This window comes from Trichomycterus rosablanca, chromosome 12, assembly GCF_030014385.1.
Source record: "Trichomycterus rosablanca isolate fTriRos1 chromosome 12, fTriRos1.hap1, whole genome shotgun sequence".
In the NCBI taxonomy this organism is placed as follows: Eukaryota; Metazoa; Chordata; class Actinopteri; order Siluriformes; family Trichomycteridae; genus Trichomycterus; species Trichomycterus rosablanca.
This window is the reverse complement of record NC_085999.1, coordinates 4,194,750-4,207,500: the sequence shown is the minus strand read 5'-3', so window position 1 is coordinate 4,207,500 and position 12,751 is coordinate 4,194,750. Positions and strand designations below refer to the sequence as shown.

At 42.6% G+C, this 12,751-nt stretch overlaps 1 protein-coding gene across 2 annotated transcripts in view; it reads right to left on the bottom strand.

The window, feature by feature from the left end:
• pard3bb (par-3 family cell polarity regulator beta b) overlaps nucleotides 1-12,751 on the bottom strand; it is a 416,753-nt gene that overhangs the window by 109,989 nt on the left and 294,013 nt on the right. For both annotated transcript variants that reach the window (XM_063005444.1, XM_063005445.1), the window contains exons 20-21: nucleotides 4,057-4,200; nucleotides 2,705-2,986 (exon numbers count right to left, since the gene is read on the bottom strand). In XM_063005444.1, the coding sequence (XP_062861514.1) occupies nucleotides 2,705-2,986; nucleotides 4,057-4,200 (426 nt within the window). The remainder of the gene's footprint in view (nucleotides 1-2,704; nucleotides 2,987-4,056; nucleotides 4,201-12,751) is intronic.

Below are 12,751 nucleotides of genomic sequence, written 5' to 3'. Positions count from 1 at the left end.
ATACTGCACACCAAACACACCAAACACACACACACAAACACACACAATGTATTCATCATAATGCACACCAAACACACACACACACACACACACACACAATGTATTCATCATACTGCACACCAAACACACACACACACACACACAATGTATTCATCATACTGCACACCAAACACACCAAACACACACACACAAACACACACAATGTATTCATCATACTGCACACCAAACACACACAAACACACACACACACAATGTATTCATCATAATGCACACCAAACACACACACACACACACAATGTATTCATCATACTGCACACCAAACACACACACACACACACACACACAATGTATTCATCATAATGCACACCAAACACACACACACACACACACAATGTATTCATCATACTGCACACCACACACACACACACACACACACACACACACACACACACACAATGTATTCATCATAATGCACACCAAACACACACACACACAAACACACACAATGTATTCATCATAATGCACACCAAACACACACACACACACACACACACACAATGTATTCATCATACTGCACACCAAACACACACACACAAACACACACAATGTATTCATCATACTGCACACCAAACACACACACACAAACACACACAATGTATTCATCATACTGCACACCAAACACACCAAACACACACACACACACACACACAATGTATTCATCATACTGCACACCAAACACACACACACACACACAATGTATTCATCATAATGCACACCAAACACACACACACACACACAATGTATTCATCATAATGCACACCAAACACACACACACACACACACACACAATGTATTCATCATAATGCACACCAAACACACACACACACACACACACACAATGTATTCATCATAATGCACACACACACACACACACACACACACACACACACAATGTATTCATCATAATGCACACCAAACACACACACACACACACACAATGTATTCATCATAATGCACACCAAACACACCAAACACACACACACACACACACACAATGTATTCATCATACTGCACACCAAACACACCAAACACACACACACACACACACACACACACACAATGTATTCATCATAATGCACACCAAACACACCAAACACACACACACACACACACACAATGTATTCATCATACTGCACACCAAACACACCAAACACACACACACAAACACACACAATGTATTCATCATACTGCACACCAAACACACCAAACACACACACACACACACACACACAATGTATTCATCATACTGCACACCAAACACACCAAACACACACACACACACACACAATGTATTCATCATACTGCACACCAAACACACCAAACACACCAAACACACACACACACAATGTATTCATCATACTGCACACCAAACACACCAAACACACACACACACACACAATGTATTCATCATAATGCACACCAAACACACCAAACACACACACACACACACACACACAATGTATTCATCATACTGCACACCAAACACACCAAACACACACACACAAACACACACAATGTATTCATCATAATGCACACCAAACACACCAAACACACACACACACACAATGTATTCATCATACTGCACACCAAACACACCAAACACACACACACAATGTATTCATCATACTGCACACCAAACACACCAAACACACACACACACAAACACACACAATGTATTCATCATAATGCACACCAAACACACCAAACACACACACACACACAATGTATTCATCATACTGCACACCAAACACACCAAACACACACACACAATGTATTCATCATACTGCACACCAAACACACCAAACACACACACACACACACACAATGTATTCATCATACTGCACCAGCATTAGAACCAGGGTCTTTGCACAGTGTTTGAAGACCCCACCCACTTATTGGTCTGAGCTTTTCCCACCCGGCAGACGTGATGGCCAATTTTGTCTGCCAATTGTGCCTGCTAGAGGGCGCCCAGCCGACCGGTAGCAGAGCTGAGATTCAAACTGGGGAGTTCAGAATCTCAGCGCTGGTGTGGTAGAGGAATATCCCGCTGCACCACCCGTACTATATGATGCTAGTGGTCATACTCATGTCAGCATGGGGCTAAAGGCCACACTTCTTGTGATGGGCATCACTAAGCCAGGCAGTCTGTCTCCTACAATGCCACCCTCGTGCAGGCTGCTGTAAAGTGGCCCGAGTTGCAAAAGATAGCCATGCCTGCCGTTACAGAAACACCAGAACTGAGCCGTTTCTGTGCCAACAACCCCTCAACATCAGTACCAACAAACAAGCTGCAAAACAGACAGTCTGTGGAAGAGGATAAACACACACGCCGCGAGCAATCAGACAACGTGTTTTACTCTCACTGTCAAATACAAAGACCAGCTGATTTACACGGCCAGTCGATCTGCCTCGAGCTCGGGCATCACAAGCTTGAGAAAACCTGAGAGAGCGAGAGAGAGAGAGACTGAGAATATAAAAGAAATAAGCTGGATAAGGAGCATCACATTCACACACTGTTGCAGCATGAACCTCACGGTCTCATGTTTAGGGGTGTGAACAATCATACCCTATAACCAGGGACCGTCTTAATTTTACAGTGTGCTTAATTTTGAGTCCAGCTTTTTTTGGACAGGTGGTTCCTCACCTGTCAGTAGCATGCGGGTTGGGGCCCCTGGGTTTGTTGATCTTAGCGTAGAGGCCATCGAGCGGGTCCTCACACGACGGCTCTCGGCCGTGACTGGCGGGATGCGGGGCTCTCTGAGGCGACGGGCTGCGGGTCCCGTACGGGGAGTGAGACGGGGACAGGCGGCCTCTGAACGTGTGAATCCGGGCGTAGTTGGGGTCGGCCTCGTCGTCCTCCACATCGGGAGGGTCGAAGCGGTCCCGGGCCTGACGATCTCTCAGCTCCTGGTGCTTCGCCTCAATCCTGGCAAAGAGGAAAACGAAGATCAGACAGGAGGGCAAGCTCAGGGTTGGCACACAGAAGTCCAAAAAGGTAGATGTGCTAATTCTACTTGAAATTAAAACTGTATATATACGGTTGTAACTGGATATACGTCTGTCCATTTCATCAGCTCCACTTATCATATAGAAGCACTTTGTAGTTCTACAATTACTGACTGTAGATCATCTGTTTCTCTACATGCTTTGTTAGCCCTCTTTCATGCTGTTCTTCAATGGTCAGGACCCCCACAGGACCACCACAGAGCAGGTATTATTTAGGTGGTGGATCATTCTCAGCACTGCAGTGACACTGACATGGTGGTGGTGTGTTAGTGTGTGTTGTGCTGGTATGAATGGATCAGACACAGCAGCGCTGCTAGAGTTTTTAAACACCTCACTGTCACTGCTGGATTGAGAATAGTCCACCAACCAAAAATATCCAGCCAACAGCGGCCCGTGACCACTGATGAAGGTCTAGAAGATGACCGACTCAAACAGCAGCAATAGATGAGCGATCGTCTCTGACTTTACATCTACAAGGTGGACCGACTAGGTAGGAGTGTCTAATAGAGTGGACAGTGAGTGGACACGATATTTAAAAACTCCAGCAGCGCTGCTGTGTCTGATCCACTCATACCAGCACAACACACACTAACACACCACCACCATGTCAGTGTCACTGCAGTGCTGAGAATGATCCACCACCCAAATAATACCTGCTCTGTGGTGGTCCTGACCATTGAAGAACAGCATGAAACAGATGGACTACAGTCAGTAATTGTAGAACTACAAAGTGCTTCTATATGGTAAGTGGAGCTGATAAAATGGACAGTGAGTGTAGAAACAAGGAGGTGGTTTTAATGTTATGGTTGATTGGTGTATATTGGCTTTATTTGGTAAAGGTTTTGCAATGTCACCCTACTTAGTGACCTTGCCTCCGAATTCCTCATTACTGATTCTTCTTGACCACACCCAGTCTACCTCTCTGTGCTCACATAATTAGGGTTAGTTTGGCTATTCTCATTAGACTGAGTTACAAACGATACATCTCACCTTTCTCTTTCTTCTTTCATCCTTTCCAGTTCGTCCTCACTCAGCACCTCAGACGTCTGCTTCGGCGTGCTCGGCTTACTCTCAGCCTTACCCTCGACGACTTTACTCTCGGCTTTACTCTTCTCATCCTTCTTCTTCCCAAATCTACAAACACAAAGTCAGTATGCTGAATAAACTCAGCGAGAAGTTCCCAAAAATATTCAATTAAACTCAAAAATTACAACTGCATGATGTGCCAGTCTTGCAAATGTAAATACAAAATAAATTAATAGTGGTTCTTGAATCGGACCATCTTGACACATTTATAGCAACAGTTTGGGTTTTCCTTTTGATCTTGGCAATGCGATTACTGTTCCATGGGTGTAGTTAAACTAGTCCTATTTATATGAGCACAACTAAAAATCAGAAAAGCTTTTCGGACAATGTGGTACATGTTAAAAGAATATAATTGAAATCCCGGAACTGTGGCGCTTGGGTAGCGTAGCGTCTTGAGCCTAAAACTCAGCAGTGCTATTGACCTGACTGGGCGTCTTAACTGTTGGAACTGGCTGTGCCTGAGGAAGCGGGTCAACACGGTTCCTCATGGCAGCTGTGAACATGACACTCCATACATGATGCTAGTCTGTGGCTCTTCTCGACCAGGGCGGAGTTGCAGTCAGGAATAATAAATTACACCATTTAATCTAAATGTAAGTGTAAAGTGAAAATATTTCCATACTACTAATACTGAGAGAAAATTAAGGAGACGTTTCAGTAAAAATAATGTAGTGATGATGGAGTTTTGGTCTAAACAAAAAGAAACTAACAGTTGCTGAAAATATAATATATATTAAAAAAAATCAATCAGCGAGTTTATGCATGAATTTGCAAACACAGCTCGCCCATAACTGCCCATTTGCTTAATAACCAACTCAATTAACTGGTGCTTAGTAGCGTCCAAGTGTCACCCTTTATTCACAAGAAAAAGCACCAGTGACTTGAAGTACATTACAAAAAAACCTTAATGCTGCATTTAAATGACCCGAAATCAAACTGCTGGAGTATTTACAGAGCCTGGGAGAGTAGTAATGTTGAATTAAAGTGTTATTTTTCTAAACACAGCAGCAGAAAGCGTAATAATGGTGGAAAACTACTGTGCAGGGCGTCATGCAACAATAAACAGCATCTTAACATGAAAGATCAGGTCCCTGAACAGTGCAGATTGTCAGTGGAAGTGTCTGTATTAAGAGCAGGACTGTTTCTATTACTTACTGAGCAACAAACATTCAATTACGACCTGCATATTAGGAAATTTCCACATGAGAAAAAGCAATTCTTCTATAAAAGTAGTAAACACAATCTTTAACTCTAGTTCCTGCCCTGACACTAACCCCACCTGGGGCACTAGGAGGATCTCATTCTAATCTGCCAACCAACCACCGCTGTGCTCTCAAGCTCCTAATGTCGATTCTCAGTTGTTCGATCGTGCTTATCGACCTGGCCGGGCGTCAAACAGATAACTGGCTGTGTCTAAGGAAGGGAGGTCAGCTTGGTTCCTCATTAAAGATACAAATGCAGCTTGTGGTGGCTGCTTGTGGTGTCTGTACAAAAGGGTGGGGAAATAATAAAGCAGCACAGTGTGTCTCTCCATGTGTAATATGGCTCTCTGTGAAAAAGTAGGGACCATGTCAGAAGAGTTATAGTCAGCTGGGCCATGCATCTGTCAGGGCAGAGATGGTGCTAGCAGCAAAGGTATTACAATTGGGGCATTGAAAACAACTAAATACAATGAGAAAGAAGTAGGATGGGTGAATCAAAGCATGTACAGGTATACAGAATGCCTTTAGTTGTCATATATATACAGTGTATCACAAAAGTGAGTACACCCCTCACATTTCTGCAGATATTTAAGTATATCTTTTCATGGGACAACACTGACAAAATGAGACTTTGACACAATGAAAAGTAGTCTGTGTGCAGCTTATATAACAGTGTAAATTTATTCTTCCCTCAAAATAACTCAATATACAGCCATTAATGTCTAAACCACCGGCAACAAAAGTGAGTACACCCCTTAGTGAAAGTTCCTGAAGTGTCAATATTTTGTGTGGCCACCATTATTTCCCAGAACTGCCTTAACTCTCCTGGGCATGGAGTTTACCAGAGCTTCACAGGTTGCCACTGGAATGCTTTTCCAGTCCTCCATGACGACATCACGGAGCTGGCGGATATTCGAGACTTTGCGCTCCTCCACCTTCCGCTTGAGGATGCCCCAAAGATGTTCTATTGGGTTTAGGTCTGGAGACATGCTTGGCCAGTCCATCACCTTTACCCTCAGCCTCTTCAATAAAGCAGTGGTCGTCTTAGAGGTGTGTTTGGGGTCATTATCATGCTGGAACACTGCCCTGCGACCCAGTTTCCAGAGGGAGGGGATCATGCTCTGCTTCAGTATTTCACAGTACATATTGGAGTTCATGTGTCCCTCAATGAAATGTAACTCCCCAACACCTGCTGCACTCATGCAGCCCCAGACCATGGCATTCCCACCACCATGCTTGACTGTAGGCATGACACACTTATCTTTGTACTCCTCACCTGATTGCCGCCACACATGCTTGATACCATCTGAACCAAACAAATTAATCTTGGTCTCATCAGACCATAGGACATGGTTCCAGTAATCCATGTCCTTTGTTGACATGTCTTCAGCAAACTGTTTGCGGGCTTTCTTGTGTAGAGACTTCAGAAGAAGCTTCCTTCTGGGGTGACAGCCATGCAGACCAATTTGATGTAGTGTGCGGCGTATGGTCTGAGCACTGACAGGCTGACCTCCCACCTTTTCAATCTCTGCAGCAATGCTGACAGCACTCCTGCGCCTATCTTTCAAAGACAGCAGTTGGATGTGACGCTGAGCACGTGCACTCAGCTTCTTTGGACGACCAACGCGAGGTCTGTTCTGAGTGGACCCTGCTCTTTTAAAACGCTGGATGATCTTGGCCACTGTACTGCAGCTCAGTTTCAGGGTGTTGGCAATCTTCTTGTAGCCTTGGCCATCTTCATGTAGCGCAACAATTCGTCTTTTAAGATCCTCAGAGAGTTCTTTGCCATGAGGTGCCATGTTGGAACTTTCAGTGACCAGTATGAGAGAGTGTGAGAGCTGTACTACTAAATTGAACACACCTGCTCCCTATGCACACCTGAGACCTAGTAACACTAACAAATCACATGACATTTTGGAGGGAAAATGACAAGCAGTGCTCAATTTGGACATTTAGGGGTGTAGTCTCTTAGGGGTGTACTCACTTTTGTTGCCGGTGGTTTAGACATTAATGGCTGTATATTGAGTTATTTTGGGGGAAGAATAAATTTACACTGTTATATAAGCTGCACACAGTCTACTTTTCATTGTGTCAAAGTGTCATTTTGTCAGTGTTGTCCCATGAAAAGATATACTTAAATATCTGCAGAAATGTGAGGGGTGTACTCACTTTTGTGATACACTGTATATATATATATACATGTGTACAGTACAACGAAATTAACTTTTTTCTCATGCCCCAGCTCTGTTGGAAGCTGGGGTCAGAGCGCAGGGTCAGCCATTGTATGGCGACCCTGTAGCCAAGAGGGTTAAGGGCCTTGCTTAAGGGCCCAATAGTGGCTGCATGGCAATCTGAGATATGAACTCTCAACCTTTCAATTGATAGCCCAAAGCTCTATTCACTAGGCTACCACTGTCCAACTATAGTATTTAAGTAGAAAGAAGCTCTGTGGTCAAACCTAAACCTAAACCTGAACCTAACACAAGGAATTAATTACTTGGGTAAAAACAGACCCAGTGAAGCTTAAGGGATGCATAGAGTGCTGTCGAATAATGACACTGCACACCGATGTGGAAAAATGAAAGCAAAGAGGTTTTTCTTCTAAGAATAATAGCAGCACTGACGTCACAGCCAGATGTGGCGATGAGAGAACGTATTTACAGGTCAAATGTCAGTGAGAGGAAGATGAAATGAAGAGAGGACTCAGCTATAGATCACAGACAGCTTTGATTGGCCTGCACAGGTGTCACACACACACACACACACACATCTACTGCATCAATAAAAAAATCCCACCACCGTACATCAACAGGCCAACGTTTCAGAGCTGCATTATACCAACCAGACATTAAACAGATCAATGTGAATCACAAGACTGTAACTGCAGCTCTGCAATCTTGTCCTCTGTATCAGGACAAGCAAGCTCGTCGGAAGTCCCATTCCAAAACCCTAGACATTAGCATAGTGGTGGCACACACTTTGTGGCTAAACCAGCTTTCACTCTACTGGGAAGTATATATATATACTGTATGGTAGTGGGATATAAACCAGCAATGCTCTGGTCAATAGCCCAGCATCCTTTAAGACAGGGGTGTCAAACTCACGAGAGCTTAAACGACTGTACGATTGTTGTGATGGTTCGAGTCGTTACAGAGACGCGCTTATAATTTAATAGGACACCTGCGCCTTTAAGCCTTTAACTGTTGACATCGTAGTCATGGCAACTAACTTTGACCTTCGCTGAGAAGCCATGTGACTTTTACGGCAAAAGAACGCGGGTAGTAATGTAAACAATAATAATAAATATAAATAATTATCTTGTAATATAATACCAAAGCATCGTCTGTAAGTAGTGGCGTTTATATTCTCAGTTGTTTGTAAATGTTTAGTGAGTATATCACAGCGTTTTAGTTACAAATTTACCATAATTAAATACCGTTACTATAGCAATTAGTATCTTTACACAAAATGCTAACTCCTTAGCGCTATTTTACGTTTGGTTAAATCTCATATTGTACCAGATGTAACACTTGACTACAGCTGTGTGCTTTTACTGTATTAAGTTCTTCATTGTTTTTATTGTTTGTATTTTTACTTCATTTTGATGCACACAGTGTATCACACAGCTGGGAAGCAAATAAAACCGACTGTACTCTGAAGGGAGCTGTCTGTCTGTCTGTCTGTCTGTCTGTCTGTCTAGCTGAGCAAGGGGGATAAACTATTAGTGAGAACAGAACAATTGTCTTAAAATACACTGTAAAATCCTACATTAACTGCATCTCTAAAAACGCATGCTGATTTTGTGACCTGCAAAGTGACACATCCTGCCAGTAGATGATGTTAAGAAATATTTACACATAATCCCAAAATGAAGATAAGTAAGAAAATTAAGCAGAAGGAGAAAATGTAATGAAAATGAAAACAAGTTTGTGCTTCAGGAAGAGAAACCGGTGCGTCTCTTGTGTTATGAGGCCGTGTCTGTGGTAAAGGAGGACGATATAAATGCAGAATTTAGCCTCCAAGAAAAACAACAGACTGCAATCACAGCAGAATACGTTACAATCGGCCCTTTGAGGGCCACAATAATGCTGATGTGACACCCCTGCTTTAAGACTATCAATTGTCTGGCTAAACATTACTATCAGTCTTGTTAAGCATGTAGTTAATCTTGTAGCATATATTATATATGTTATATAAATAATAAATGCTATATTATATTTTATATATACATACATTGTTGTATACACCAATGAGGCACAACATTATGACCACCTTCTTAATATTGGGTTTAATATTGTGTTTAATATTGTAATCCTTCCTTGGTCCACTTTTTATAGATACTGACCACTGCAGACCGGGAACACCCCAAAAGGTGTTAGGTGCCGTGATGGAGATAATCAGTGTTAGACAGACAGACAGATACTGTAGATATACATACATACATACATACATACATACAGACAGACAGACAGACAGACAGACAGACAGATAGATAGATAGATAGATAGACAGACAGACATATAGATGATAGATAGATAGATAGATAGATAGATAGATAGATAGATAGACAGACAGACAGACAGACATTAGATAGATAGATAGATAGATAGATAGATAGATAGATAGATAGATAGACAGACATTAGATAGATAGATAGATAGACAGACAGACAGACAGACAGACAGACAGACAGACAGACATTAGATAGATAGATAGATAGATAGATAGATAGATAGATAGATAGACAGACAGACAGACAGACATTAGATAATTAGATAGATAGATAGATAGATAGATAGATAGATAGATACAGTGCCTTGCAAAAGTATTCAGCCCCCTTGAACTTTTCAACCTTTTGCCACATTTCAGGCTTCAAACATAACGATATGAAATTGTAATTTTTTGTGAAGAATCAACAACAAGTGGGACACAATCGTGAAGTGGAACGAAATTTATTGGATATTTTAAACTTTTTTTAGAAATAAAAAACTGAAAAGTGGGGCGTGCAATATTATTCAGCCCCCTTGCGTTAATACTTTGTAGCGCCACCTTTTGCTGCGATTACAGCTGCAAGTCGCTTGGGGTATGTCTCTATCAGTTTTGCACATCGAGAGACAGAAATTTTTGCCCATTCTTCCTTGCAAAACAGCTCGAGCTCAGTGAGGTTGGATGGAGAGCGTTTGTGAACAGCAGTTTTCAGCTCTTTCCACAGATTCTCGATGGGATTCAGGTCTGGACTTTGACTTGGCCATTCTAACACCTGGATACGTTTATTTGTGAACCATTCCATTGTGGATTTTGCTTTATGTTTTGGATCATTGTCTTGTTGGAAGATAAATCTCCGTCCCAGTCTCAGGTCTTTTGCAGACTGCAACAGGTTTTCTTCCAGAATGGTCCTGTATTTGGCTCCATCCATCTTCCCATCAATTTTAACCATCTTCCCTGTCCCTGCTGAAGAAAAGCAGGCCCAAACCATGATGCTGCCACCACCATGTTTGACAGTGGGGATGGTGTGTTCAGGGTGATGAGCTGTGTTGCTTTTACGCCAAACATAACGTTTTGCATTGTGGCCAAAAAGTTCGATTTTGGTTTCATCTGACCAGAGCACCTTCTTCCACATGTTTGGTGTGTCTCCCAGGTGACTTTTTATAGATATCTTTGAGAAATGGCTTTCTTCTTGCCACTCTTCCATAAAGGCCAGATTTGTGCAGTGTACGACTGATTGTGTCCTATGGACAGAGTCTCCCACCTCAGCTGTAGATCTCTGCAGTTCATTCAGAGTGATCATGGGCCTCTTGGCTGCATCTCTGATCAGTCTTCTCCTTGTTTGAGCTGAAAGTTTAGAGGGACGGCCGGGTCTTGGTAGATTTGCAGTGGTCTGATACTCCTTCCATTTCAATATGATCGCTTGCACAGTGCTCCTTGAGATGTTTAAAGCTTGGGAAATCTTTTTGTATCCAAATCCGGCTTTAAACTTCTCCACAACAGTATCTCGGACCTGCCTGGTGTGTTTCTTGGTCTTCATGATGCTCTCTGCGCTTTAAACAGAACTCTGAGACTGTCACAGAGCAGGTGCATTTATACGGAGACTTGATTACACACAGGTGGATTCTATTTATCACCATCAGTCATTTAGGTCAACATTGGATCATTCAGAGATCCTCACTGAACTTCTGGAGTGAGTTTGCTGCACTGAAAGTAAAGGGGCTGAATAATATTGCACGCCCCACTTTTTAGTTTTTTATTTCTAAAAAAAGTTTAAAATATCCAATAAATTTCGTTCCACTTCACGATTGTGTCCCACTTGTTGTTGATTCTTCACAAAAAATTACAATTTCATATCGTTATGTTTGAAGCCTGAAATGTGGCAAAAGGTTGAAAAGTTCAAGGGGGCTGAATACTTTTGCAAGGCACTGTAGATAGACAGACATATAGATGATAGATAGATGATAGATAGATAGATAGATGATAGATAGATGATAGATAGATAGATGATAGATAGACAGATATAAATATGATATATATAGATTTTTCCCAAACGAAATCATTCCAAATAACTAGGCTTTTTATTAAAGCTCCTAAGTGTATACTTAGATTTGAGGATTTTCAAGATTTGAGGCACATTCTAATTAGCTCGACTAGCCCTGTCGTTCCAGTACAATCTAAAAAACTTTACACAGAGTCTGTTCTGGCTAATTGATTTCATTTGGCGTAATTGGAAAATGGTGTAAATTGAAGTATCCAGTCGCTCAAGTCCACGTCCCTTCATCATTCGTCCTGCAGAATATTTGTGTGATCTGAAACCGCTCTCATAACTTAATTGCTACATTTATCTCATTACACAGAAGCTATTTCATCCTGGTGTTTGGCTGCCACTACAGCACGCCCGCTCAGCTTCCTCATTAAGAGCGGCGCGTCTGTGGCCTGAATGCTAAACGCTGGACCTCCAGTGCGCTGGTATCAATATCAGGCGTGTCGATACGAGAGGGCGCGTATAAACGTGTACACAAGGACGCCATGAAGGCGACCCGTGGTTCGATGATGCTAATACGAGCGCCGCTTTAATACGTCATTACAGGTTAATCTGCCGTACACGTGCAAGTCACAATCAATTCCTAGACTGATGTATAAAACACATTAACGTACGTGTTTACTTAATCACAATCACGTCAGGCAGGGACGTGCTGGTACATCTCTTATTAAACAAGCACGCCGGCGCTGAGCCGAGGCCCGGAGCCGCCGCTATCAAAAACGAGGGCTGATCAGACCGGAGCAAACGGCTGAATAAAGGCAATAATTAGACTGTCAGAGCGGCCGCGCCCCCGGCTCCAGCGCTTCACAGGAGAAACTTCAGACATCATTACACCGACTGTCAGCTAACCGGAGAGACGGAGGCG